Here is a 25490-nt window from a genome sequence, read left to right on the forward strand (position 1 = left end):
GAGGGGAAACGGCTCAGACAATGGATGGATGGATGGAATTTTGTCCTTATGGGGTGTTTTGTGTAGAAATGAGGCTTCACCATTACAAAATGTGGTGAAAAAAACCCTTTGTGAATACTTTCACTGTCCAGACTAGGGAGAGAGCGAGCGAGCGAGCGAGCGAGAGAGAGAGAGAGACTCAGTGTCAGTCTCGCTCATCCGCTCCCTCCTTCACTCCTTCACCCCTTCACCCCTCCCGATGCCTGCTGGCTGTCGAAGCCCCATGGCGCCACACCGCTACGCCTCCGGCGGCTCGGCCGCTGTTCGAGCCGCGCCAGTCACTGGGGGTGCACACCCGGGACCCTTCTATGGTGAGTGACAACCTAACGTTGGACGTGTGATCATATCAACAGTCCAATTCTTCAGTATGTTGAATGCTTGTTCGAGCGCCTTTCCAAACGTCAATGAACTCATGCATGTGTATGGAGAACTGATATTATTTACCGATGCTTTTTTCCAATTGTTTTTCTGTCATGTTTAAAGCCGCTATAAGTGAACATTGTTGAGAAAGTTGGGTCTTAAAGTTGTAAAAGTCCTGATTGATGCAATGCTGTTTCGCTGATGTTGTATTTTCTCGGGGAGCCTGCGCCCTCCTTTGCCCAAAGTCAGCTCGCTAAGCTCCAGCTCTTCCTCTCTACCCTAAAGAAGACAAGCGGAATAGAAAAGGGGTAAATCAATCATGTTCCCTGATTTGGTGTGATTGTTTCCTCCTCTCAATGAGAACTTCTGGATGAGCCGATATTGTCCGATTTGAAGAAAATACACACATGCTCACACTTTAGCAAATTGAGCAAACGTGTTTTTTTTTAACTTACTGTGGTATTATGAGTCAAATTCGATTAACTATAGAGGAGTAATCTTTTTTTTTTTTCCCTGTCTTCCAGTCAGAGCGATTTGTTCATCTGAACTTTCATTTGAAGGTACAAAATATGCAAGGAAAACCTTTTGTCATTGGTAATTGCCCCTTATTTTATCCCAAGCCTGTTATCCTGCACTGCTCTGCAAATACATCAGCAAGTACTGTGCTGCATGTCGAGAACTTCAAATGAACGTACTATTGATCTGGTTTGACGTCCCTCATTCTGAAGCGTCTTGGAGTCGTCCGTCTGTCTGTCCGAGAGAAGGCAATGTTCACTTTTCTGTCGGAAAGACCTTTTGGAGAATGCCAAATGACCTTTACGACAACCCTATTGACAGTGTTGATGCTCAAACCAGTTGGTCCTATTTTCGTCACCAATAGGATAAAGATTAACTCAAGAGAGTCTTACTCTTCACTAATGCTAGCAGATTAACTGAGGTCAGTCTATTTCAACAAGGTGCTGACGCTTGTTACTTTGAATGAGTTGCTGGCCCTCAGTTGGCTGTTGTAGCCCGACATCGTATATGCAAGGTTTTGGTTAGGGTTGGCTTTAAATGACTTGCTGGTGGCAAAAGCATGCTTGTTAGTGAGGCAGTTGACATTTGTACATTTTCCTTCTGTTTTCTTTTTGTACTGAATATTTTTGACAAATATTTTGAAAATATAATTTTGCAAGCTGGCAACACCATTAAGAAAGATTGCACAGTCCGATGGGTACTTGGTAGTTGTATATTGTTTCGGCAAAAATAGCCTCTTTCGCCCTCGCCATCGAAACTGCTTTTTCTGGGCTTGCTGTCCTGCGAAAGGCACCGATACAGAAGGTGCGATTGAGGTTTCCTATGAAAGGGTCCCTTTCGGGATCAGAGGTACAGCAAGGGTGTAACGGAGCCAGCTGCAACCAGGGCCTTTCAAACGTTTAGCACACGAGACTCACTGTTCGCAGCCAGTAACTGTCGCCGTCGCGCTGATGTCGTCACAGATCTCATGAAACCAATGCAACAACCTGCATCGGCGAGGTCAGCATGCACTTTCGAGACGATAGGATCCTGCTTCGCTGAGTTCAATCTGAAAGGCACGAGCAAATTGTCACCTCTGATGTGCCAATCTCCCAGGAATTGTCTTGCAAATGTTTCTCTCTCAGTAAACTGGTGAGAAAATAAGAGTAAAGAGTCAAATCAGTTTGATGAACTCTTGTGGCAGCTGCACTTCATCACCGAGCCACCAAACTATGCGGCTCTGTAAAGGAGGAACACTACAGAAGAGCAGAATTAAAGTCACTTTTCCATGCATGATATGACAGAATATGTTGTGTGTGTAAACCCAGGATTGTGATTAATATTGCATTTGTGGAATAAGAATTAAACAGCCTGCTGCCAAAGCCCCCGCACCCAAGACCCGCCGCCCTCCCAGAGATGGGTGTATGTGGTGCATTCAAATCCTGGGGGGCAGAGGGGCAGAGGGGCAGGGTGCCCGGACCGGGAAACAGCACCGATGTACTGAAACCCGGTCCGAGACCCGCACGCCCCTGCCCCACATTGGCCCTTCCGAGAAACTCTGAATATGTGACTAGTGAAAAAAAGAAAGGGGGTCCCGGTTTCCCACAGCACAGATGGGGATATGGTTGGGGATTCATTGAGTTCAAAACAAATAGTCCCGCTCTTTCCTCCCAAAAGAATCAAACTCCGGCTCTCTCAATAGGGACGTGGATTTGGGTCCCAGATTTGACGACATTTTTAGGTTGCTATAAATGGGTGTATGGTGTTTTGGAGGTCATTCTTTTAGCTGCCCAATTGTTTGAGAGAGAAAAAAAAATCTATTCTTGAGAAAGAGTGGTGAACCGATGAGAAAAATGTCTTTTCTCTTTCTGCGCAGCTTTTTACCCTCCATATGTCCAAAGTTGTCCACATGCTGCTCTAATGTCTTGTGGCTGATTGCTATTTTGGACATTTGAGCGATCTATAAGGGATTTGGCGTGAGGTTCAAGTCGCCTCCCGTGATAATTGGAGAATTGGCTGACTTGTTTGAAAGGAGCGTGTGAAAAAAAGCTGCATTGTGGACTTGGAAGCATTTACTGTGGTCAACCGTCAGTTCCATATCACTTGTCTTCATCCTGGGATGCTGAGATGATTCCGTTTGGATGATAGTTATAAACTTTGTACCTTTTTAACTTCCTCAGGTGAGCCGCACAAGTTTGATCCTTCCTTCAGAGGTCCAGTCCACAGAAGGTAGGTCACCCATTGCTTCGTCCTTATGTCCAAGAATTTTGACTCTTTGGTAGGGGACTCAAGTCACATGGCTTGACTCCAGTCCGACTGAGGTTGCCAGTTTTAGGACTTGGGACTTGCTTGTTTCAAACTTAAGAAAGACTCGAGTCTCATTAGACTTGAACTACCAGTATATGACCTGGCAAGTGTCGCCTATTTCAATTTGAAAATCTGAATTTTCAAGACAGCGTGCCTTTTGTTTTGTAAGAAACCTTATTCTTTGTGTACTGAGTGTAAACATGGCCACCCACGATTATACTGTGAGGCAGAGTGCAGATGCCACTTCATTAAGTAAAGTATAATGGAGGGAGCTCCGAAGAACACTACATTTGAATTCAAGGATATTGTTTTTATTACATTTGAGAAAGAGAGGTTGATAGGTAAGGTATGTTAACTTCACTTTAGAGAACTGATAGCTGGTGAAACATTGAGCTCGATGTGGGTTATGCGTTCGATTGCAATGATTGGCAGTACAGAGACAATTCGATGTATGTGCTCGTGAATGTGTGAGCATAGACATGAATACATAGACAGCGCCCTGAGTAGGTTGAACTGTCGCTGCGATGTGTCCGCCATATTTTAGGTCTATTCTGTTTCGGTGTCTGTGTCATTTTGCCACATTTGAAACAAGGAAGGACTCGATTGAGCGGCATTGCAGTCAATACGTTCATTTTCTAGAGAGGTTGGTTTGCGATTGAACTGTTGCCAGTTTCTTTGTGTGCTCCATTGCACACCATTCGAATAACTCGGGTGGCATTTTTCAACAGTTCAAAGGTCCACGGGGGCGCGCCCCTGATTGAGGCAATTGAAAAACGCCTGCTTGAGCGTGCGTAGCAGCCCGCTTACAGCCGCTGCCGTCACAAGCAGCAGCCACTGAGCACAAACCTCGGAACGGCCGGCCCCGCCCGCGCATACGTCGCCGCAACACACCCCGTTCAATCTTTCCATCGTAGCGTAGAACAGTGGTAGGGGAAGATCTCAGTTCCCTTCTGGGTTGTCTCAATTCTAATTTGTTTCGTCTTTTGTAAAAGGGTTTCTGCTTTTGTTGATGTGTTTTCTGAAATGTAAAAGTGTTTCAAAATGTGTTATATTGTTTTGCACTTCCAGGCCACCGTGATGAACCCTTGTGTCAATGATTCTTTTGTACGCAAGGTCGGCTCCAAGCTTCAGTGCTGTCTGGAACACACTATGGCCCGAGATCTGCTTTGTTCCCAAAACTCTGGAACACTCTTTGTGATTGGTACTAGTTTCAGCAGCAGCTCCATTTCACTGTAGTGAGTCAGTAGGTAGGATCTTCCAGGACAAGTGACGGTATTTGGCATGCGCAAAGTGAGCGACCACCTCCACCCCATCAACTATCAAATTAGAAGTGTACCAAATATCTACTTTTTTACAATTTCCCATATGAGTCAACTTTATTTTAATACGTATTTATTTGCTGCTTTTTGTTTTTCTTGAGTTTTTATGAACTCTCTGTATCGTGTGTTTTTGTTTTTGCAAGCATTCTGCAATCCCTTTGACATCCACTGATTCTCTTTATCATTTTGTTTTCTACCATATCGATTCATTGAACAATTTCTTTCATCATATACCTTTCGAAATATGCTTACAAATGTATCAGTGTCAGTTTCATTATACACTGTATGTCCCAATTTTATGCGATGAACTCATTCAAGTTGGAGCTATCTTAGAAGCAACAATCATTCATCTCTTTACCTTGTGCTCAGCAGAAATAGAGAAAGACGGTATTTAAATAGCGATCTACTGATTTTCTCCTGTCTCGACAGAAGATGCACAGATGTCCTATGCTGTTTGATCTTCATCGGTGCCATTCTTTCATATGTCGCCCTCGGAATAGTGGGTGAGTCCTGTCCCACAGACTCATAGTTGTCTGATCTTATTTCATACCACCAACTCATATGTTGATCACGACTGACGTTACCTGAGGACTTGTGAGATTTCTTCTGGACCAGAGACTAACCGTATCCTTGAAGCCAGCTGCACACCAAGTAACGCGGCTGAATACTACTCGCACAAGTCGCAATGGTATTGAATTCAAGGCTAACAGTGGTGGGCAATACAATTCATTTTCTGAGCATCTTCTCCTCACAAGGGTCACGGGAATGCTGGAGCCTATCCCGGCTCTCTCCGGGCGAGAGGTGGGGCATACCCTGAACTGGTCGCCAGCCAATCGCATAAACAAACAACCATTCGCACTCACATTCATACCTACGGGCAATTTAGAGTCTTCAGTCAACCTACCACGCATTTTTTTGGAATGAGTGAGGAAACCGGAGTACCCGGAGAAAAGCCAAGCAGGCACGGGGAGAACATGCAAACTCCACACAGGCGGGGCCGGGATTTGAACCCCAGTCCTCAGAACTGCGAAGCAGATGTGCTAACCACTCTTTCACCGTGCCGCCTCGTAAAATATCAAATATATCTTCAAAATATCTTTGGTTAAGCATCAAATGCGAGTCCCCGGTTCAGCTTTGCAGTTCCTCTCAACGCCAGCGGGTGTTGCCTTGTCCCAACAATTGTTCCTATTCAAAGACAAATGGGCCGGCGAAAACATCTGGGGGCCTTTGATGCTTGGGAGTTCAGAGTTCTCGCGTTCTCCACTTGAAGTACGCCAGGCGTCCTCTTCATAGTAGTCTCACAGCAGGGCCGCTTGGAAGAAAGCAGTTTAGCAAGTCGCCGGGGAGTCACTGTGACACCTCAGGTTGCGGGGAGCATATCCGGTGCACCTATGACGTCACCTCTAGGGACAGCCGTATCCATTGACGGCACATCCGGTAGCATGTGAAAACAAAATGACATCGCAACCGTCATGATGTCATGTCCCAGCATTGATGTTGCATCTTTGCAACATCAATGCTGGGACCCAAACCAAAACCAATGCCTGTGGGAACAAAAGAAAACAACGGGTGTCACTCACGGTCACGCCGGCAACAATAAACCTCATTTGTGATCATACCTGTGAAACATGACCCTTGAGGCCACGCCTCGCATCCGTGGTGCGAGGCGTGACCGTGCCCCGCAAACTTTGCCAAGGCAGCTGCAAAGGATGAACGCCAACGCATATTTCCCAGGTCATGCCCAAGGTCACAACCCCACCATCTGCAAAGAAAAGGAATTATTTGTAAAATTCCGCTAAATAATGTCACTTACGACCACGCCCTGCCCCGGGAGCCATGCCAAGGCATCTGCAAAGGTTGAACGCGTACGCATATTTCCCAGGTCATGTCCATGTCCATGTCATGTTTCCCAAGGTCACAACAATGAATGGGACACTCACGTGGCACGTATACGTGACATCGGGTGGCCGACGTGTTCCAAGATCACGAAATCACGTGTTTAACCACGAAAATGTGGTTTTTTTCCTCCAACTCACCACAGGACATGGGTTGTGCAAAGCGCTGAGCCGTCTATTCCATAGCAGTGAACCTTTTTGGGAAAAGAGAACATGACCAAGAACATGTCCAGATGTTGTATCATTTAGTGATCCTTCATATATCGAAACCGAAAACAGTTTGACATCCCATTTGGGCATTTCTGAGGCTCTTATCAAGAACAAGTCTAGGCAAGTTGCATTATTTGATGAAGATTCATACACCTAAATGAAAAAAAAAATCTGTATCAAAGAAAATATCTATCTATCGATCGATCGACTTGGAAAAGGAGGACGCGCTGTGGCCACCCCGAACAGGACGAGCCCTCACATTAAGTGAGTACATGTTAGCATTGCTAATAGTTTTCTGATAAACTTTTTCCTTACATTTTATTTCCATATATATATCCATGCATTTCTCATTTATGCACCGTAGCGTGATTATTGAAATAGAAGTAGAACCCAGTGTAAGTAACCGCCAAGCGTGGCGGGGTCGTGACATGGAGCTAAACGCTCAGCGATTTGGAATTTCTTCAGACTCTTTGACGCCCAACATTTTGCCCAGTGGACGCCATGTGGTGAGTTCCCTGGAAAAGGAGGAATTTGAGGAAAAACACATTTTCTTTGCTCACTACTCATTGATACGGACTTTTTTTCCATTTTCATGTATGAATGTTCATCAAATAATGCGACATGCCCGGACTTGTTCTCCAGAACAGCCTCGGAAACGCCCAAATGGAATCTAAAACTGATATTTTACGGTTGAGATATAGGGTCACCGACATGTTCTCTTTGCGCAAGAAGGCTCACTGATATGGAATTGTTTCAGACTGATGTAGCGCTCGGCTCACGACACATGTCCTGTGGTGAGTCGCAGGGGGAAAAACGGCTAAATACTCCTGGATTATTTATTTTTTTCAGATCTTGGAACACGTCGGCCACCCGATGTCACGTATACGTGCCACGTGAGTGTCCCATTCATTGTTGTGACCTTGGGAAACATGACATGGACATGACCTTGGAAATATGCGTACGTACGCGTTCAACCTTCGCATGGCTCCCGAGGCAGGGCGTGGTCGTCAGTGACGTTATTTAGCGGAATTGTAGAACTCATTCCTTTTCTTTGCAGATGCTGGGGTTGTGACCTTGGACACGACCTAGGAAATATGCACAGACAATCGTTTGCAGCTGCCTTGGCAAAGTTTGCGGGGCACGGCCACGCCTCGCACCACGGATGCGAGGCGTGGCCGCAAGGGACATGTTTCACAGGTATGATCACAAATGAGGTTTATTGTTGCCGGCGTGACCGTGAGTGACACCCGTTGTTGTCTTTTGTTCCCAGGTGTATGTTGCAAAGATGCGACATCAATGTTGTGGCGTCATTTTGTTTTCACACGCTACCGGATGTGACGTCAATGGACACGGGTGTCCCTCGAGGCGACGGCATCGGGCACGTGCGCTGGCAACGTGCCGGCAGGTGACGTCATAGGCGATCAATAGAATTTGGACAGAAAGGCCATACTAATCAAACTAACCTTACTCATTGGAAATGTGATGAAAAAAATGATCCAATTCATTTCTGTGGTGTCTCGTGAACAATTGCGAGGTGGTTTGGAGATTTGGCCATGTTTTTTTGAGAATGTCATCTCAGTTTTCAATTGCGAAGAAACTAATCGTATGCTCATTGTTTGGGTGTTTCCATTGATGTGCAATCGTTGCGCTGTTTATCCAGCCTGGTTCCATGGCGACCCCGGGAAGGTGCTCCATCCAACAAACAGCTATGGCGACTTTTGTGGTCAGAAAGGAACCTCCAATGAGTGAGTCATTCATTATTCACCTCGACACATCAAACGCCAGAAATGATCACGAACAATCTAGTTGAATAGTTTGGTCTTCATTTTTTGATGGTGCAAATCCATACAAGGTGACTGTAATGATGATTTGTTAATCTGTTGCAAGATGAGTGTCAATGGCATGTTGACCCAAATGATGCATCCATCCATTTTCCATTTTCTGAGCATCTTATCTTCACGCGGGGTCGCGGGAATGCTGGAGCCTATCCCAGCTAACATCGGGCAGGAGGCGGGCTACACCCTCAACCGGTTGCCAGCCAATCGCAGGGGACATACAAACAAACAACCATTCGCACTCCCATTCGCACCTATGGGCAATTTAGAGTCTCGCATTCATGCTCTCTTCTTGCGATTGGACAGCGTTGTGTGCAACAGTATGAAGGACAATTTGCTGGCTGGCGTCCTTGTTATTTTGGCTTTCTTGCCATCCATCCACATGGAATGTGCTGACAACCTCCCTCGTTTACCATCCCAGTAGGCACGCAGCTAAAAAGGGGGTGTGTCGTATCTCCCCATTTATATCTTTGGGGAAGACAATCAAACCGGAAGGAAACACAAGGGCTGCTAAAGCCAAATCAAACAGGAGGGCAACCCAAAAGGGACACCGGACAAAATACAATCAATCATACAGATTTCTTGGACATGACAAAATAATGAACTCATGAACTGACTTTTGAGTGTGTAAGCTTCTTAACTTATATTTGGTGTGTTTTCAGGAAGAGGCCCATTCTCTTCTATTTCAACATCTTAAAATGCGCCAATCCTTCTCTTCTCATTCATCTTCAGTGCCCGACAACTCAGGTAATCACGAAACGACTCTTACAGATGGCAAAATATTCAATCAATGTCCAAGAGGTGCTAGCGTGCATGTTGTGTTGTCCCGGCGGTCGATATCTCGACATCTATCGCCACGTTTTCTCTCATGAATTTGTCGATGTGGGTGAGATGTCGTGTTTTCCCAGATCTGTGTATCAAAGTGCCCCGACAGATTTGCTACTTATACTGAGATGCAGCTGGAGCACCAACTCAGCAACGGTTCCTGGCGGTATTACAGACAGTTCTGCAAACATGGCTTCAATAACCCTGGCAAGGTACCAGTTATGATGCATCATCTACGTTCAGCTTAAGTTCATGTACATTTTGTCGGACTTTTATATGAAGGGTAGTTTTACTAAGTGTGGGTCTCATTCCTGTGACTTCAAATGTCCAAATGAGTTCCTTCGCCAAAGGTCTTCACAAATGAAATCGTACTCCCACAGTTTTCACGCAGAATGTAGCTTTCACCAATTTCTGCACACTGAAGAACATTCGGAATCATATCGTACACCTTTGAACATTTTCTTTCCGGCTTTTTCCAGCCCGTATCTCAGGTTCTACGAGATGAGGATTGTCCCTCGATGATTGTGCCAAGTAGACCATGTAAGGGTGACACTTTAAAGGGCAGAGGACAAAGATGTTATGGGGTCAGTTCAAATTCATATTTGCCTTGTTTAGATGTTATGTAACACATGCACATCGTTTCCAACTATAGTTGAGCTAAAAATGAGATTTGATCATGCGTATTGAGCACTCCCCGAACACACCCGGAGCTCGAGTTACTCTATCCGCCGCAAAGGCCACCGGAAGTGACGTTGCAATCGCCAAACACGGCGCGCTCCACTCTATACGCAATGGCGAGCGACGTGTTGGGACACGAGGAGGAGGAGCACCCGACTCGACCGTACGTTCGAGCGAGCTGAGCGGCCACACGACACCACGCAGGGCGCACTGGAAATGCAGACTGCTGTGTTTGTGCGTCCCATCAATCTAGAATTGACTCGCTTGTCCAGAGAAACATAGAGTCATGACTACAATATAGCAGGCATGCGCATGGGGTCGGACAGTCACGGCTACAAAGAATTGCTGCAATTATTTTTCAGCCCGACTATACGCATTCTATATGCATATATATGTGCCCTGCGATTGGCTGGCGACCAGTTCAGGGCGTACCCCGCCGCTTGCCCGAAGAAAGACGGGATAGGGTCCGGCACGCCCGTGACCCTCGCGCGGAGAAGGAAAAGGGTAAAGGAAATGGACGGACGGACGGATGGATGTTTCAGTGCCACGGTGGCACAAGCTTTTACATAGTATGCCGTATTCTTTTTATATTGTGCTCCCCTCGCTCAAATAGCGTTATAACACGCCGCGCACAAAGTCTTTGCCGCGTCCGTCGGCTTGTTCATAGAGGCAAAAGCACACACGACAGCGCTGAAAAGTACCGCGTGGGTCTTTTTTTCCATCTTGCCAAGTGCATAATAACCATACTCGAATCGGAGGAAGTCCTCACCTCTGCGGCTGCGAGATTTTGTTGTCTTGCTGGCGCTCGAGGTCTCGATGGCCGTAGGAAAAATAGTTGGTCTCGCAGCTGGTTTCAGCCTCTGCCCGACTACACCCGTGTATCCAATGTCTTTCTCAAAACACGCCAGTCCCAAGTGAGTTTGGAACGCATGTCTGACCGCCATTGAATTTCCTTATCCACTGGTCACGTATTCCTTTTTTCCCTTGCAAAGGCAAAGAAACCATTCGTTCAACCAAATGCCACACAATAAACCGTCGTGAAATCGTGAAATCGTTCCAAGGACGGGAACAATAGCGCACAACGCCCGACGGACGGGCCGTTTGGCCGGTGTTACGTCACAGCGCCGGATGGAGCCGAAGACCGGAAGGCGCTTTCGGAATCCTATTGATCCATTTAACTGCTGTATAATCGCTTCCAAATGGAAAATTGTGAACGCCTTTGTCCTCTGACCTTTAATTGTTGGAATATGAAAGCTTATTCTCAAGAAGTCCCACCAATGGTGCTTTGTGACCTTCAATTACATAACATGATGGATGTCGTCCCCAGTCCTTCAGAGATGTCTACCAGATGTCGTCGCTCTGAATGGGACAAGGTTCCAAGACGCTCTTGAAACGGCACGCCACGCCGCTGAACTCCAAGAGGCTGCCAAGTACCCTAGTCACACCTTTTACATAAGATATTTTGCATTTCACATTTCATTTGATTGAAATTAAGTGGCACTTTTTAACTAGGGCTTCAAATCAATTTGCAATCATTTTTAACTCAACAATGATACTAGCTTTTAATAGACAAAACTACTGTGATGGCGGCACGGTGGCCGACCGGTTAGAGCGTCGGCCTCACAGTTCCGAGGAGCGGGGTTCAATCCCCGGCCCCGCCTGTGTGGAGTTTGCGTGTTCTCCCCGTGACGCATAAAAAAACATAAAGAACTCGCACAAAAAACAAGATTCAAAGTAACAAACAAACACGGGGAAAGTAAACATTCACCACTCCAAAACAAGCAGGGGAAAGGGAAAGCGGTCCGACAGAAAACGGGGAACTGAATTACAAGCGAACCGACGAGACAACAAAGGCACACCGTGACAAGGGAGCTGATCGGGAGACGAGGAAAAGGGTGACGGGGAACAGGTCCAAACCAAAACCGGACAAGATCAAGACATGAACATCGCCAAGGGGCACGGGGCAAACGAAATCCAATCAAAACCAAGTCAACAACAACACGCATCACGGCAATTTTCACATCATTTGATCAATAATGCTTTTGAAAAGCAATGAATTTTAGCGACATGAGTATGTGAATTCTTGGTAGTGGTTATCCAGCTAATGGTATCAAATGCTATTTTTCAAACTTTGAATGCAAAATGTCTTTACCGTCGGGTGTTTGAAATGAAGTTTCATCATTTGCAACATGATTTCTGAAGAGGCGACATTTTTGGATAGATATGATTTTTTTTTAGGCTTCTTATGCCTTTTCCATGCAAACTAAGACAAACGCATGGCTTCAGTTATTTTGTATTCTTTTTTTTTTGCTTCTTTTACAAGCGGCCCTTCTGTGTCACTCAAGTGCCGCTGGAGAGAGCCTCATTCATTATCTTCTTCTTCTTCTTTTCCTTTGGGTTTGTCCCGCTAGGGGTCGCCACAGCGCGTCGTCCTTTTCCATCTCCCGCATCCTCCTCTCCAACACCAACGGCCCTCACGACATCCATCAACCTTCTCTTTGGTCTTCCTCTGGCTCTCTTGCCAGGCCGCTCCACCCTCATCATCCTTCTACCAATACACTCACTCTCTGTCCTCTGGACGTGTCCAAACCTTCCAAGTCCGCTCTCTCTAACTTTGTCTCCAAAACATCGAACCTCGGCCGTCCCCCTGATGAGCTCATTTCTAATCCTATCCAACCCGGTCACTCCGAGAGCGAACCTCAACATCTTCATGTGCTCTGCTTCCTGTCGTCTCTTCAGTGCCGCTGTCTCTAATCCGTCCATCACGGCCGGCCTCACCGCTGTCTGATAAACTTTGCCCTCCATCCAAGCAGAGACTCCTCTGTCACATGACGCCTTCCTCCACCCGTTCCAACCTGCTTGGAGCCGTTTCTTCACTTCCGTACCACACTCACCATTGCTCTGGACGGTTGACCCCAAGTATTTCAAGTCCTCCACCCTCGCTATCTCTTCTCCCTGTAGCCTCACTCTCCCCCCACCGCCCCTCTCATTCATGCACATATATTCTGTTTTACTTCGGCTCATCTAGACATGAGGGCAGTTGGTGTTGGAGAGGAGGATGCAGGAGATAGGCTTACATGGGAAAAGGACGACACACTGTGGTGAAGAAGAAGAAGGATGATCTCATAGGCCATTTGGAATTAATAATTTGGAACAATATCCTAAAGTAATGTTCCTTTCATTTTAGAAAAGCCACGCAGGCACGGGGAGAACATGCCAACTCCACACAGGCGGGGCCGGGGATCGAACCCCGCCCCTCAGAACTGTGAGGCTGACGCTCTAACCGGTCGTCCGCCGTGATCTAAATAAATGGGAAAAAATAAGTGCAAAAATTTCCCCAGAAAAAAATAAATGCATAACAGTAGCATGTTGAAATGTTGCTCTTTTTGAAATGATTTTAGCAAAACTAATGCTATTCTATTCAATTGCTTGGAAATGAAGAGCCTTTTGCATTTTCCACCGACAAATAAAACCTGTAAAGAGAATTTGGATTCATACACTGGAAATGGGAAGCATAATAATGATGAATATCATGGATTATAATCTAAGTGTTTGCATTTTTTTCCTGAAAATCCGAAATGAATCGTTATAAATGCCTTGTCGTCTTTGCAGAGGAATAAGAGGACTCGTGGATACTCGGGAGCTGGGAGTGAAGATCGCGGAAGATTATGCTAAATCCTGGCCATGGATTGTTGTGTAACGACAAACGCACACATTTGCACACATTGCAGAGTTGGACGGGATAGTTTCTCTGTAATTTCAAGCTAAAATGTAAAAGCATTTCAACCGCGAACATGAAATTTGATAACAAGTGATGACGCAAATGATGTTGCTTTATTTTGTTCTGACTATGTTAGGCCATAATCTAAGTTTCTGCGACTGAGCTCTCAAGTCTAGCGCATGCCCTCAGGTCGAACCTGTGACGTCATGCGCCACAGAGGTTTGGACGGTCCGGGAGGTCTTTACCTACCGGGGGCCAAATAGCTCGATAAATCTTGCCGCCAAGTGTCGCACGTCGGCACGAGTGAGTTGTGACGCATATTTTGTAAAAACATCAATGTTACAAGAGCTACTGTACATGTGGCGTGGCGTGGCGTGGCGTGGCGTGGCGCACAGGGTAAGAGGAAGCAACCAGAGGGTCGCTTGTTCGTAGAGCCGCCCGAGCGCATGTCGCCGTTCTGCAAGAAATATCCTGTATCCTGTACTTTCAAGCAGCTCCAGCCCCAATTCCAATGAAGTTGGGACGTTGTGTTAAACAATGATTTGCGAAGCATGTTCCACTTTGACTTCATTGAATGCGCTACAAAGACGAGATATTTCATGTTCAAACTGATCAACTGGATTGTTTTTAGCAAATAATCACTGACTTGGAATTCGATGGCTGGAAGACGTTCCCAAAAAAGGGCTGGGGGTGTAAGTTGGTTACCTGGCCTGCCGTCTTGCCACAGTTACCTCGAAAGAGTAACTTAGTTACTTTACTGATGACTCGTAACTCCGAGGGCATGCGCTTCTCGAGAACGGAGCGCTCGGATGGTGTCCCTCATCATCGGCTAATCATCTCATGTTGTTTTTTTTCTTTTGTTCAGAGGTCTGCTGATATCCTTGCTGTTTAGTCTCATCTTTATCGTGCTGCTGAGATTCACAGCTGGGCCGATGTTGTGGATTACCATCATCGCCGTCATGCTCCTGGTGGCGTACGGTGAGGTTTCCATCCACGTGCATGTTGTAAGCTCAGAGTGGCGTTCAACAACTCCTTCGTGTATGTATGTATGCACGATTGCAGCCATGTGCTACTGCTCCGTGGTGTTAACCACGCGGGGACACAATCCAGGTTACGACGTATCCATTACGGAAGTCGGACTGCAGACAGATCTCCAAGTCTATCTGCGGCTCAGAGAAACTTGGATCTTTTTATGTAAGTCTTCTCTTTTTCCTTTTGCACCCTTAATCATTGTATTTACATTTTCTTTTCTTATCTCTGTAATCGTCTACCATAAGAGTGAGTTACAAATATGTTGTCCTGAAACACAGCAAGCAAGGTTATTTTGATGTACTACTATTTAAGCTTAAGACAATATTTTAACCTTAGAGCGGTTTTTCGGGGGCGACACTTGGCCTCTTTCATTTCCAAGGAAAAAAGAATCCGTCTGAAAATAGCCGCACATATTATGGTCCACTACCCTCGAGGTCAGGGGTCGGCAAATCAATTTGGCACGAAGCCACATTTTTTCCTGACATTTCAGTCACGGACGGAAATTCCATTTTCATCAGGCAAATCCTGTTTTTGCTCCCAAAAACAAAGGAAAAGCAGTAATTCAAAGAATTGATTCTTTTGAATTACCAGTCAATGAATTCGCCGCAGGCTGTTTTTGCTGCGTTACTGCTGCGGCTCCTCACGGTGTCGTGAAACATATAGTAGCGCTTCATTCATTCATTCATTCATTCATTCATTCATTCATTTTCTACAGCGCGGGGGCAGTAGCGTTAGCGGGAAAGCCCAGACTTCCCTCTCCCCGGCCACTTCATCCGGCTCGTCCGAGGGGATCCCGAGGCGCTCAGAGCTCCTCAGCCTCTCTCTCTCAGGGAGAGCCCGGACACCCTGCGGAGGAAACTCATCCGGGATCTCGTTTTTTTGCTCGTGACCGTAGGTGAGGGTGGGTACGTTGACGTGGAGGTACACTGCGACTGCCGCAGTGTACCTCCTTGGGGGGGAGGGGCACTTCTCGCCCGATGGATTGCAAAGCGACGTTCAGGCCGGCAAGGTGCGTTCAAAGTGCCGACGTGTCCTGCGATTCACAGCGGTTGTTGCCACTATTTTGTTTTGGAAGCATCGACAGCCGGCGGAGGCGCCACATTGTAGACATTACGTCCGCAGTCGGCCGACCGCCGTATTGCTTGTGATGTCGTCACATGTTACATGGGTTCTGCGGCCAATCAGATGCTTCAATACTGTAACAAGGAAGTGGAGTGAGCACTGTTGCATCCTTTTTTCTTTTTTTTTTTTGTTGGCCCGCCATCGCGCCGTAGCCGCCCGGCTCATTAGCGCGCCTTGACAAACGTCATCTGTTAGCCTCGAGTTGCCGACCTCTGCTCTAGGTATGAAGTTAAATTCTGACACGCGTGCAATTTTCAAACTAAATTACAACCCAATTAACGAAAAGAAGGAATGAGCACACATTTTAGTGTGATGTTTATTGTCGCTTTGCCAATCTCAGTGGCATCTCTCGGAGTGACAGAGGTTTCCATCTTGTTGGTAATTGTCATCATGAGGAGGAGGATCAAGTTGGCCATTGCCCTGCTCCGAGAGGCCAGCAAGTGTGTACATCTTAATCACAGTGCAGTTGTATGTGTTCAAAGAAACGTGTGTTTTCATTGATTTGCTTTGTCTCTTTTGCAGAGCCATCGGTCACATCATGGCAACCCTCTTGTACCCAATCTTAACATTGATTTTGCTTACCGTTTGTCTTTCCTACTGGGCTGTTACTGCTGCGTATCCTTGAGAAAGGTCAAAGATGATACAGAAGACCTTCACGTTAAATTTGCAAATGCCGTTTTCAGAGTAGAGCCGCTGCTCCTCCACATTGAGAGGAGCCAGATGAGGTGGTTGGGGCGTCTGATTCGGCAAGTCCGAAACCGTGGCGTATTGATAGATTCCGACCTGACTTTCAACAGTCATATCAAATCAATTACTAAAACTGTCTTCTACCATCTGAAGAACACGTCCTGAGTGAAGGCTTGCACGTGCCAAGCAGACCGGGAGAAGCTCATCCATGCTTTTAGCTCAAGTAGACTTGACTATTGTAATGGTCTTCTGACTGACTCCCCCAAAAGAACATTAAACAGCTGCAGCTCATTCAGAATGCTGCAGTTCGGTTTCTGACGAGAACAAAGAGCTCAAAGAATATAACTGCAATTCTAAAGTCTCTACACTGCCTCCCATTCAGCTTTAGAATAGATTTTCAAGTTCTGCTACTGGTAAAACAAACAAACAAACAAACAAAAAACACTAAATGCTTTAGGTCCTGAATACATGAAATAAATGCTAATGGGATATAAACCCAGTAGGGCTCTGAGTTCCACAGACTCAGGTCAAATCGTGGAGCACAGAGTCCAAAGCAAACCTGGTGAAGCAGCATTTAGCTATTATGCTCCACACAAATGGAATAAGTTGCCAACTGAAGTGACGTCAGCCCCAAGTATTCATGTTTTTAAACTTCTTTTTTCTCATGCTTTTTAGCACATTTCCACTTTTAAATGATATTTCTTGGACTGTACGCTGTTTTAATTGTAATATTATTTTTCTCTTTGTTTTAAATGTTTATAAGCATTTTTTTGGGGGGGGGGGGGGGTTTTGAATGCTTTTGCTCATCTAAAACACATTTGAGTTACAATGTGTATAAAATGCGCTATATAAATACATTTGCTGAGCTTTGGTTCTTTCTATTTTTTTCCCATAGCACTGTGAATAAGTGAATTACTAAAGCAAACTCATAAGGCATGTTGGACATTTTTGAAAATGAGTAATTCAGTTTACACATAGCCAAGCCTGACGAACCAGCTCTCCAAAAAAGAAGCCAAAATGGTCTGCAGCCTTTACTGGGAGCCCCTAAATCGATAGTTAGCGACTGATATTACTGCAGTCCATATCGACAGCAGAATGTACATTTGAACACCAACATGACATATCAAGTGACATAGCCGTTTGCTTTGGCAAAATGCGAGGGACCATGTCTTTTGTTTTGATTTCCTCAGTGACTGCAATACATGCCAATCAGTTGATATGTCTTTAACTGACACTGTAAACCAGTTACTTAGCATCCTCGGATGCCGCCATCTATAAAGTGATGTCCCCTGATGTGAGCTGTCCTTATTCCAACAGCACTTGCAACCCCGAGGTAAAAGGATATGGTTTTCAGTTGTCAGTTCAGACATCCTTTGAAACCAATTTCTCTTATAAAGTGGCAGTGTGGAGTGTAGGGCATTATTTTTTTTTTCCCCATTTCATGAATGGGAAATGTTAGATACATGTTGGATTCAAATGTGTTTTTACTACTACATGAGAATATTAAAACAACACAAAAACATCCTGTTTTGAATTTTTTCAATTCTTGGTGGTAACGTAATGATTTTGTTCTCGTTCCCTGACATCGCAGACTTTCAACAGAAGCAACGTATCCAAAGAAACGTCCTGTCTGGGTTCTCAGTGCCTGTTTGCATTCTATGGCGGAGAGACACCCTACCACCGTTACATGTTGCTTCTACAAATGTCCAACTTGCTGATCTTTCTCTGGCTGGTTAACTTCATCTTGGCCCTGCAGCAATGCACTCTTGCTGGAACATTTTCCAGCTACTACTGGGCCAAGAGGAAGCCCGAGGATGTACCTCCCTGTCCGATGTTCTCATCCTTCAACAGGGCGATCAGGTCGGAATAATGGAAAAGATCGTGAGCCTTTTCTTTAATTGCCTGGGGGGGGTTGTCCGATGGGTCCTTGTGGTGAAGTGGAGGCAAGAAGGCAGGAGGACCAAGGCGCAGGGAATAAGGCAAGCCAGGAGTGCAGGGAAATCTCCGAAAACATCATATTGCAAAAAGACACGCAAAGGTACTGGATAGCAAAATCGGTGACATAAAGACAGGACACGTGACGTAGACAAGATGGCGTCAAATATAGACAGACTTGAGACAACGAGGTACGCCTGGACAAGATGCAAGTGGCTGGAGAGATCCAAGGGAAGCGCAACTGACAAGACCTGATGGAGACATGAAGCGCAGACAGGGAAGGCCGGAATAATAACAATAGGTTGTTGGGAGTAAGAGCACTGAATCAGAAATGAAAACAAATATATATATATATATATATATATTGCACAATTTGTGAGCGTTTCCATTGAGAACAAACAGAAATGAGACACATTTCCTTTTGATTTGCACCAAATTGAATAGGTTCTTATGCAGCATCACCCGTTCCATTTTTCAAGAAAATCTGTTTGTACTCACTTCCTGGTGAACCAATATGCAAACTAAATGTAAGTCTCTGCTCCGCACGTGGTACAAGACCGGGGACTAGGGTCGGTCTTGTTACAAAATGATGGCATAATTTAAGGGTGCTTTACGTTGCCATTGCTACTTCTGTTTTTGCAAGCAACGCATCCTTGTTGGATTATTTACTCTGGAGTGGACAGACTGGAAGAGATTAGCGCATTATTTGACAATAAGATTTCAACCACACCAAAATACTGAAGAGAATTATCTCAGCAATCAAATGTAATCATCTGTCCATGGCATTCCAATAGTTGTTCAAAACTCAACTCCATTCCCTGCAAATATACTGGTTTTTTACTACTTAAACCAATGTGAAATTGTATCATGGGAACTGTAGCCATTCTGAACTTTTGTCAACCTTCTATGTTTTCTTCAGGTATCACTCAGGGTCTTTGGCATTTGGTGCTCTCATTCTCTCTGTTGTCCAGCTTTTCCAGATCATACTGAAATACTTGGAGAAGAAACTCAAAGGTTTTACATATTACACGCAATGTCAATGTCCCACTAGCTGCTGTAGCTAGTAAATGTTTTTCAATGTTTTTGTTTGTACCCCAATGATCGTGGTTGGGTCTTTATAGGGATTGACAACAGCCTGTCCAGGTTTATACTGTGCTGCCTTACATGCTGTTTCTGGTGTTTGGAAAAATGTCTTCGCTACATGAATCGAAACGCTTACATAATGGTGAGTTTCATAGATTGCGTGTTGGCACATCTCATGCTGCCATTGCAAACGTGCAATATTTATGATATATTTTCCACTAGGTGGCAATCTATGGCAAGAACTTCTGTGAATCAGCTCAACAGGCATTCTTCCTTCTCATGAGGAACATGGTCAGGTCAGTATCATTCGCGTAACTTTGATCGAGGGAGCACGAGTTCGCTTCTCTTTCAGTGACAGTGTGAAGTGAGCGTGAATGGATGTCTGTCTCGATATGTTCCCTGCAACTGACTGGCGACCAGTCCAGGGAGTATTCTGCCGTTTGCCCGAAGTCAGCTGGGATGGGCTCCGGCTCCCCACGACCCTGAACAGGATAAGGGCTATAGAAAATGGATGGATGGATGGATGGATGGATGGATGGATGGGTGCTCACTACAGTTCTTTCTTTAAATTGAAAGTAGGGGAGAGGAGATAGTAAATAGACTGTTGACTCAACTTATCTCCAACTTCTGTCTCGTCAATCACAACATCGTCTCATTGGTGACCCCCAACGTAAGCGTTATGTCGAACGACAATTGTAAAAACAACCCGGCAGTGTCCGCAGTGTTCAGTGCTAACAAGGCTCTGAATGTCAGGTCAGGTCTTGGCAAATCAAGTGCCTATGGTTCAAATCACATTTCATGCTGCTTGGAGTCAAATCAAGACAAATAGTTCTCAAAATCTCGCAGCTGCGCTTATAAAGTTGACACACTGACACAGACATCAAGGCATACACTTGGAATAATTCTGCAGAGTTCGTAAAATATCAAAACAGACATTTTTATTTGGTTAAACATCAAATGTGAGTTCACTGTTCGGCTTTGCAGTTCCTCTCAACGCCAGCGGGTGTTGCCTTGCCCCAGCAATTGTTCCTATTAAAAAAAAAAAATGGTCCGGTGAAAACATCTGGGAGTCTTTGATGCTTGGGAGTTCAGAGATCTAGCGTAGATGTTATTTATTTTAAAGTCCACTTGAAGTACGCCAGGCGTCCTCTTAGTGGTAATCTAACAGCAGTCAAAGCAGTTTATCAAGTCGTGTATATATATATATATATATATATATATATATATATATATATATATATATATATATATGTATATATATATATATGTATGTACATCCAGGCAGACATATATATATATATATACACACACACACACACACACACATACTGTTTAATGTTTGTGTGTATATATATATATATATGTGTGTATATCTGTATATACACTGTATGTATGTCTGTTATTTAGGTATAGTACAGTGGGTACGTAAAATTTTCAGACCCCTTAAATATTTCACTCTTTGTTATATTGCAGCCATTTGTTAAAACCATTTAAGTTCATTTTCTACCTCATTGATGTACACACAGCACCCCATATTGACAAAAAAAAACAAAACGGAATTGTTTTAATTTTTTTCTGATTTATTAAAAAAGAAAAAGTGAAATATCACACAGCCATAAGTATTCAGACCCTTTGCTGTGACACTCATATTGAACTCGGGTGCGGTCCATTTGTTCTGCTCATCCTTGAGATGGTTCTACACCTTCATTGGAGTCCAGCTGTGTTTGATGATACTGATTGGACTTGATTAGGAAAGCCACACCCCTTTCTATAGAAGACCTTACAGCTCACAGTGCATGTCAGAGCAAATGAGAATCATGAGGTCAAAGGAACTGCCTGAAGAGCTCAGAGACAGAATTGTGGCAAGGCACAGATCTGGCCAAGGTTAAAAAGCAAATGCTGCTGCACTTAAGGTTTCTAAGAGCACAGTGGCCTCCATAATCCCGAAATGGAAGACGTTTGGGACGACCAGAACCCTTCCTAGAGCCGGCCGTCCGGCCAAACTGAGCCATCGGGGGAGAGGAGCCTTGGTCAGAGAGGTCAAGAAGAACCCAAAGATCACTGTGGCTGAGCTCCAGAGATGCAGTCGGGAGATGGGAGAAAGTTCTAGAAAGTCAACCATCACTGCAGCCCTCCACCAGTCGGGGCTTGATGGCAGAGCGGCCCGACGTAAACCTCTGCTCAGTGCCTTGAAAATGGCCGCCCACCAACGTTCACCGTCCAAACGTTCATCAGAAATTGAGAGGATCTGCAAGGAGGAATGGCAGAGGATCCCCAAATCCAGGTGTGACAAACTTGTTGCATCATTCCCAAAAAAGACTCGTGGCTGTATTGGCTCAAAAGGGCGCTTGCTTCTACTAAATACTGAGCAAAGGGTCAGAATACTTACGGCTGTGTGATATTTCAGTTTTTCTTTTTTAATAAAGCTGCAAAAATTTCAACAATTCCGTTTTTTCTGTCACTACGGGATGCTGTGTGCACATTAAATGTGGAAACAAATGAACTTAAAAGATTTGAGCAAATGGCTGCAAAGAGTGCGAAATGGAAGGGGGTCTGAATACTTTCCGTCCCCACTGTATGTTCAGTCACACAGATGCTCAACATCATTTCCATCCGTCTTCTCCAGGGTTGCAATTGTGGACAGAGTGACGGATTTTCTGTTGTTTTTGGGGAAAGTGATGATATCAGGAGCAGTCGGTAAGTAAGAACTGAGGTTTCCAGAGCACTTGCAGCAGTCCGTTTGAGTGCAAAACTCAAAGGCCCCTTTTGTCTGTTTCAGGTGTGTTAGCAGTACTCTTGTTTTCAAGGAAAATCTCTCTTTTCCAGGAGCAAGTGCCTTATCTCAACTACTATGAGGTTCCTATCATGGTATTACGAGCAGACAAACGCACGGCGGTCTCATCCCACTGAATGCGACGCACTGAATCGATCTCATTCCGGTTTTCGGATTTGAGAATATTTCTTGCTTTTAGTCTCCCGTAATAAGATTATGCACGTATGAACTAATCAGCTCTAGGTTTAGTTGTGTAAGTCATAACGATGACTCCAAACATGTCCCACGTAACAGTTTGCTTCTGCCTTTTTCCAAGCTCATAAATACAGTCAGTGAGCCTTCGTTTCTTTTCCGCTATCAGACAACGGTGGTGGGGGCCTATCTGATCGCTGATGGTTTCTTCGGTGTTTATGCCATGTGTGTTGACACATTTTTCCTCTGCTTCTGTAAGTACATGACTTTCAAATTCAAATATTCTGAATTCACCCATCCATCCTTTTTTTCCACTTTACGTTCATCTGAGCGGGCTCGCCGCAGCTGACCTTTTGTCGATCAATCGCAGGGCGGCTGCACAGGCAGCCGTTCCTACTCACGCCGCCACCCATCTACGATTGGGTGCATATTTTAGGACTGTGGAAATGCGACGAGGGTGGCGGATGGTGGTTACACGCGGGTTCTTTCTTGTAAGGGTGAGGAGCGCCGAAAAGATCCCCCTCAAAATGAAAGCCACTTACATTTAACGGTTGCCAACCATGCAGAAGACAAACATACATCCCGCCTGAGCTCAGCTGTCCTTTTCTTGATGGAAACAAATTGTCAATAAAATCAACTGTCCCGTTGTGACTGAGCGCTCGTTCGCTGACTTGAGACGCGGCCCCCCGTCCCGTCCCGTCCCGTCCCGTCACGTGACTTGCCAAGTGACAAAGTCATTTTAGTTGCTCTTTTCTCGACACTAACGTAAAGGGGGTGTCAGTGGGCGTCGCAAATGATTTTACGATAATTGTGTTGAAATATCTTTCCCGAGGAGGAGGGCGCTGACAGTGCAGATGGCGCCCGTGTCAGTCCCCGAGTCTCCAGGCATGAAGTGGTGTTCAGCTGCATTCAATCGCTCAATTTGCATGCATGGAAAGCAACTCAAAAGACTGCACACGTAACAATGTCAAGCAAAGCCATACCAATCAAACATTGAAACAAAGTACAAATACCGAACCATTCGGCCGAACCCATCTATTCCAGAACGTAGACAGTTTTCCCAAGTCGCAAGTCTAACATTTGACAGTTGCCACAGATTACAAAGGATTATCAAACGTTCTTACGACCGGCGCTGTTGCTTTCAATTGTGCTCAAGGTTATTGTTGTTCGTGCCAACCTGTTTTTTCCATCTCCTTTATTGTTTCCACGTACATCTTGTCTCTGTTCTCTCCGCTTTGCTATTCATGAACCAATTAGGTGACGACTTGGAGAGAAATGACGGGAGCTCGGAAAAACCTTTCCTCATGTCACCGGAGTTGCACGGGATTCTGGGGAAATCCTCCCGGTCCTGTTGAATCGAAGACTGTGAGAGAAAAACGGACTTTTGGACGATAGGTCGTGCGCGCGCACGCACGTCTCAACCCATCGCAAATCGTGCAGAAACCAATGGCGCATTGCCCACGACTGCAAAAAAAACACAGCCGCTCTCCTTTTGAGTCTGAGACAAAATACATGAAGTCAACTTTTCCACTGGCTTTAATCTATTCCAAAACGTGGACTAGTACAACTTTAGAAAGTTCTACACTGTGGAAAAAAGCCCATTTTGATCTGTGTTTACTCAGCCGCTTCTATAATGACTTGTTGTGTCTGTTGTGTACTTTCTCTCGTTGTTCTCACTGTACTCTAAAACCCTTTCAAACTGCCTGTGTAACAATTCCAATTGTACGGAAGAAATCTCATTTGTAAAATGATGACAGCGGAAAGAAAGTATGATGACTTCTTCGTGTCCCTCGATCCTCTGTCGCTTGCTCCTCTTCTGTTGGCAAATGCTGTCGTGCTGCAGCCAGACTGTTGATTAAATGATCCGTTCGCCATGTGGAAGTTATTGATCTTAAAGTTGATTTCTCGCATATGGTTGATCTGTAGCCTGCAACACAAACATACTGTATGTCCATCAATGTTCTCTTCTCGTCCTGTTGAGGGTCCCGGGTTAGCCGAACTCCACGACAGCTAACTTTGGGCAAGGCGGGGTACAGCCAGGACCGGTCGCCAGTCAACCCTGCGGGCCGTTTGGAATCGTGTGTCCAGCTAACGTGCAGGCTTTGGGACAACCCACACAAGCGCAGGGAGAAGATGTGATACCAACCGCTTGCTTGCATTCTTGTCTGGCAAACATTTGACGTACCGAAAAAGGTTTCAGTTGCCGAGTTTCAATCGACATAGCGGGCAAAGACGTTTGGTTTGTAAAGACAATCTGGCCCAACTCGTTCCGACCGCCTGTAACCATGAAATCCACAACGAATAGCCCTTTTCAGCGCGTCATGAGGTAGAAAAATAGCCCAAAAGAAAACATTCGAATGATTCAGTACGGTTTGGAGCGAACTAGATTCCCCCACGAGGTGGCGCTCTGAAACTCCAACTATATCGAATTGAATACTGTTAAATATATTGTAGAAGTTATCATGAATTTGCTTAGCTTGCATTCGTATTATGGACCGTTTTGAGAAAGGAGGATGTCTCGCCTTGAAGAAGATGACTCGGCAGGACTCATCAGAGAGGACGTGGCCGGGTGTCGGTCCCGTGCCTTCACCTTGAACCCCTCCCCTCGGCGTGTTGTGTCTTGTAAACTTGGAAACCTCCCGATTTCCAAATCAATGCAGGAGCGACGGCAGAGTTTGTTTCGAGCGTGTCGAGAGGCTGTGATCCGAACAATCTCCCATCCGCCCTCCTCAGGAGGTCTTCATTCCTTTTTTCATTCTAGTTTGGATCATGTTGGGTAAGAGAAATCCAACAAAGACAAGATATTTCATCTTCAAACTGATACACTTGATTGTTTTTAGCAACTCATCATTGACTCAGAATTCATCGAAAATCGATGGATGGATGTGTTGTTTGCATTGCGTATGAAATGCGTGTATTTCCAAAGGTGCTATTGACATCATACACCAAAAAGTGAAGTACCCCAAATACCTACAATATTAG

The 25490-nt window shown here is 45.2% G+C and overlaps 1 protein-coding gene across 4 annotated transcripts; it reads left to right on the top strand.

The window, feature by feature from the left end:
- Positions 1-24393, top strand: LOC133488673 (choline transporter-like protein 5-A). Of its 4 annotated transcripts, none has more exons than XM_061796837.1 (22): positions 3-350; positions 3075-3123; positions 4950-5023; positions 8286-8370; positions 9123-9207; positions 9369-9497; positions 9765-9825; positions 11291-11393; positions 13576-13659; positions 14550-14662; positions 14747-14878; positions 16179-16278; positions 16361-16453; positions 17771-17858; positions 18117-18385; positions 19380-19474; positions 19582-19685; positions 19766-19839; positions 22170-22240; positions 22323-22399; positions 22678-22762; positions 23766-24393. In XM_061796837.1, the coding sequence occupies exons 1-22, from the start codon at positions 239-241 to the stop codon at positions 23861-23863; spliced, it is 2181 nt and encodes a 726-aa protein (XP_061652821.1). In that variant the 5' UTR covers positions 3-238; the 3' UTR covers positions 23864-24393. The 4 variants fall into 4 exon arrangements, 3 of the variants coding, with proteins under 3 accessions (XP_061652822.1, XP_061652821.1, XP_061652820.1); XM_061796836.1 differs by having other exon boundaries at positions 5-350; positions 22323-22411; XR_009791719.1 differs by lacking the exons at positions 22170-22240; positions 22323-22399 and having other exon boundaries at positions 1-350.
- Positions 24394-25490: the final 1097 nt, after the last annotated feature.

This window comes from Phyllopteryx taeniolatus, chromosome 14 (genome assembly GCF_024500385.1).
Source record: "Phyllopteryx taeniolatus isolate TA_2022b chromosome 14, UOR_Ptae_1.2, whole genome shotgun sequence".
In the NCBI taxonomy this organism is placed as follows: domain Eukaryota; kingdom Metazoa; phylum Chordata; class Actinopteri; order Syngnathiformes; family Syngnathidae; genus Phyllopteryx; species Phyllopteryx taeniolatus.